The 4,764-nt window shown below is 31.8% G+C and overlaps 1 protein-coding gene across 1 annotated transcript; it reads left to right on the forward strand.

The window, feature by feature from the left end:
* Positions 1–201: 201 nt before the first annotated feature.
* Positions 202–774, forward strand: LOC141673766 (secreted RxLR effector protein 161-like). The gene has a single exon (XM_074480507.1). The coding sequence runs from the start codon at positions 202–204 to the stop codon at positions 772–774; it is 573 nt and encodes a 190-aa protein (XP_074336608.1).
* Positions 775–4,764: the final 3,990 nt, after the last annotated feature.

The raw sequence follows: 4,764 nt of genomic DNA on the forward strand, positions 1-4,764 counted from the left end.
GTAGGTACTTCTAAAGATATTACTAATGCTGCTAATTGTTTGAAAAATGAGTTTGAGATGAAAGATCTTGGAAAGACAAAGTTATTTTTAGGTTTATAGGTGAAACACTTATCTTCAGGAATAATTGTTCATCAATCAACCTAAACAGAAAAAGTTCTTGATCGATTTTACATGGACAAATCTCATCCTCTGACTACACCAATGGTGGTTCGGTCACTTGAAGTTGAAAAGGATTCATTTCGTCCCAGAAATGAAGATGAAGATCCACTTGGACCAGAAGTTCCATATCTCAGTGCAATTGGGGCTCTTATGTACCTCGCAAACAACACACGGCCTGATATTGCTTTTGTTGTGAATCTATTAACAAGATTCACTTCAGATCCAACTAAAAGACATTGGGATGAAATCAAGCATATATTGAGATATCTTCGCGGGACAATTGATCTTGGATTATTCTTTCCAAATAATTCGAAATCACAACTGGTTGGATATGCAGATGCTGAATACTTGTCAGATCCTCATATTGGACGATCACAGATAAGTTACTTATTCACATATTGCGGTACTGCTATCTCTTGGAAATCTACAAAACAGACCATGGCTGCAACTTTATCAAATCACACAGAATTACTAGCAATCCATGAAGCAAGTAGGGAATGTGTCTGGCTACGATCCATAATCCAACATATTCGGCATTCATGTGGATTATCAAATATCACAGAAGGCCCTACTATTTTGTTTGAAGATATAATTCAGCTTGCATTAAACAGTTAAATGAATGATATATCAAGGGAGATCGAACAAAATGAATCTTACCAAAATTCTTCTATACTCACGAATTATAAGAGAATGGAGATATTGAGGTACAACAAGTTTGATCATGTGATTATCTGGCGGATATACTTACAAAGTCACTACCGACATCAACATTTGAAAAGTTACGAAATAACATCGGAATGCGAAGATTAAAGAACATATAACATCAAGATGTCAATATGTGAGATATTTTATTCAGGGGGGGGACTATACTTTTTTTCCTTCGTCAAGGTTTTTATCCCACCGGGTTTTTTCTTGCAAGATTTTAACGAGGCAGTCAATATTTGAGATACTCATATTTGACAATCAAGGGGGAGTGTTATAATAATGATTGTCAAATCTTATTACGGAAGACTCGTGATACTTACTAAAGAAGACTCACGATATTTATCAAGAAAGACTTAATTTAATATTGAAAACTTGTCACGAAAATCAAGATTTTGTTAATCTGACTAAGAAAACTTACCTATTAAGTTTTCTTAGTATAGTTGATAAAGCTTTATAATAAATAGAAGTTTTTCCTAATCATTTGTACTTGAACAATCACAGAAGAAGTAATAATACTTTTGAGATCTCTCTCTTTCTTTCTTACTCTATAATTTATAGTTTATTTATATTAAAAATAAACAATTTTTACAAAAAATAAATTTTAAAATAATTTATTTTTTCCATAAATTTTTGCACTCAAATATTTTCTATAATTTATTTAAAAAATATTTTCTTTTATGCATGAAGCACAAATTTTACAAATAAATGCTTACTTCGGATGGCCCCTATTATTTCTGTTTGTGTCCTAACTTTTAAAAATATAATCCCAAACAATCAAATTTTCGAATATTTTTTAATATATGTAATTGAGAGTACAAATGGACAAAGTACAAAACTTGGGATCTGCTCGCTCGGTTCAGTTGATTTACTTAAATTAAACGATCTTAATATAAAAATAAGCTTCGATAAATAAATAAATTTAATTCGGATTTGTCCGCTCAAATATCACACTTAAAAAGGATGAAGAGAATAGAAGGGACTAGAACGGACAAGGAGCCATCTGATAAAGTGTAAAAGCTTAGTATAAACTTTGGCGTGAACAAAACTTACGGTTCCATTATTGGGTACAAAAATGGAGGAGACCGCAAGGAAAAAGTAGTGAGATCTTAATTGTGATAATAATGATAATGGAGGCTTCTGAACTTAGGGTTATGTTGCTGGATTCTTTTTCAAGAAAGGTTTGATATTTGTTAATGCTGCTTTTTTGGGGCATGAATTAAAAAAAAATATATATGTATAGTGTAAACTATGTTATTATGGATTTGTTAAATAAATCTAATAATGTGACAAAAATCACAAAAATCAAGCTTATTTGGAAAATTAATTTGTAAAACTCAAGTTGTGCATCCATCAAAATTTCCTGAAAATCTATTACAAACTATTAATTACAAATATATGTACAAAAATTAGAGGAAACAGACTGTTTCATTTCAAAGCAAAAAGATATCAAATTAAAATTCCAATGAATGTGTACTTATTTATTAGCCACTTTATTTTTTTACTAAACAACTAATATAAACTATTAATTACTAGTTGATAACTCGTGCTTTCTAATCAATTTAGTTAAATAATTATTAAGAATTATAATAAAAAAAGTGTCATGTCAAAATTTCTAATTTTTGTTCAGAAAATCAAACTCAAATTATTGAGTACGATATTCCTGTTATGATTATAATTAAAAGATTATAATTATTATACGATTTCAAATTTTTTATTATTTTATTAAAATATACTATTGAGTCGTATGGGAAATAGGATTACTGGGTTGAAATTAATATAAGAATTGTAATTAAAAAAAGATTTAAATAATACATATAATATTATAAGTCATATAGAAGTAAAAAATGAATAAAAATTATACATTTAGAGTAATAATGAAATTCAAAAAGGGTAAATCAAAAGTTGATGAAACCAAAAATGTATAATATATTGAATGGGCAATAAATAAGGGAATAACGAATAAGGGAATAAAGAACACAAGTCAAAAGGGTGAAATAAAAATAAAACCAAATCTAATAGATAGAAGTATAAGGAAACAAAAATAAAATTAAACTTAATATAATCATACGAATAAGATAACAAAAATAAAACCAAAATTAATAGATACATGTAGAAGTATAACACATGTATAAGTATAACATGAACAAATGATGTAATCAAAAGTTTAGTAGAATTAAAATACATACAAAAGTAGAATTATGAAATATATATAATAAGTGAAATTAAAAGTTGGTGGTACCAAATATTGGTGAAACCAAAATCAATAGTACCCACTTATTAATAAGGGTTATTAATAATACCATTTATAAGATCCTTAAAACATTTATAGGTGCATTTGTATGATAGTATCCTCAAATATGTTAAAATTATTTATTATTACTCTACTAAATTTCACATATTATTAGTATTTTGTACAATTATCAAACTTTATATAAACCTGTAAACATGTGATCAGGGAACAATGATGATACACATATTAAGCATGATTGTCCCCCAACATAAAATTTATAACAATAGTACAAAACCAAATCACATAACCTGTTATTAATCAAGTTTTTAGTTTTAATACATTACCTCTAAAAATATACACAAAAATTAAAAGATAGACTCTCCATTAAATCCATTCTCATAGTCACATTTTTTTAATTATGATAGGAATGCATATTTTTTGTTTTGTTTTGTTTTATATAGAAAATAAAAAAGAAAAAAATAAAATACATGTATTTTGTTGTTAATACTTGGATGGGCTCGTAAGAGCATCTCCAATAAGGGTTGTCAAACTAGTTGTCAACTTTACCAATTCATCGTATACATTAATATTTTATTTTCACTCAATTTTATATCAATTTGGCAATATTCTACTCAATAGTTAGCGACTTTTAATTGTTGCCTATGTAGTCCCTTAAATTAAATTGTAAATTGATAGGACATATAGCTCTTGCAGGGCCTAACCCTGGACTCCTAACTCTATATAGCTCCTGGAAGGACTAGTCCTACACTCTTAACTCCATACAGCTCCTGGAAGGACTAGTCCGGGACTCTTTACTTCATACAGCTCCTGAAAGGACTAGTCCTGCACACTACCAGTCCTGACTGGCCCAGTCCCGCAAGCCCAACCTTGATGAATTCCAGCACGTGAGATACTGGCCCAAGCACATGATGGGACAACTGTCACACATCAATCATGGGAATAATCAGGGCACATGTCAGAAGATCCTTAGAACATTCTTCAGCCAGTCCCGCACTGACACGTGTAAAACATCCACTCCAGCCAGGTGCCCTCCGCTCCCAGAACCAAGGGCCACGATTTAAAGGTACCAACCACAAAACCCTATCCTTTGGCTATTTATAGCCCAGGAAGGTAATGTTTTGGGGTTAATCACTCTCTCACACTCATACGCACACAACAACCCTTCATTCATATCTATCTTCATCTTCCCCAAAAGCGAGTTCTTACTCTCACACCGGAGGTGCCGCGGGACCCAAACCCCCCTTTCGGTGTTGTTTTGTTGGAACCCCACCACAACTACACCCCACAGCGGCGAAGGATCCAGGCACGACACCGAAGGAGTGGCACCGCCACCGGGAGTTATCATTTGGCGCTAGAAGGAGGGCTCTCCATCCTTGGGTATCGGTGCCCCTGGATTCACCTTCATCAGCAAGCTTTTGAAAGAGTCCATTTATCCAACTTGTAAGAACCCAAGCAACCAACCTTTTCCATAAGTATGAATGTTGTTTATTTATGCCACGTTTGGGTGTGCTCGTTATTTTAGGCCACGTTTGTGTGAGCCCTGTTTTGTTGATTTAAGCCACGGTTGTGTGGGCTATTGTTAGTTTTAATCATTTTTGCTCTAGTTTGAATATTGCATTTGTGTTCAACTACATTGTTGAGTAGTCCCA

The sequence above is a fragment of the Apium graveolens genome, chromosome 7 (genome assembly GCF_009905375.1).
Source record: "Apium graveolens cultivar Ventura chromosome 7, ASM990537v1, whole genome shotgun sequence".
NCBI lineage: Eukaryota > Viridiplantae > Streptophyta > Magnoliopsida > Apiales > Apiaceae > Apium > Apium graveolens.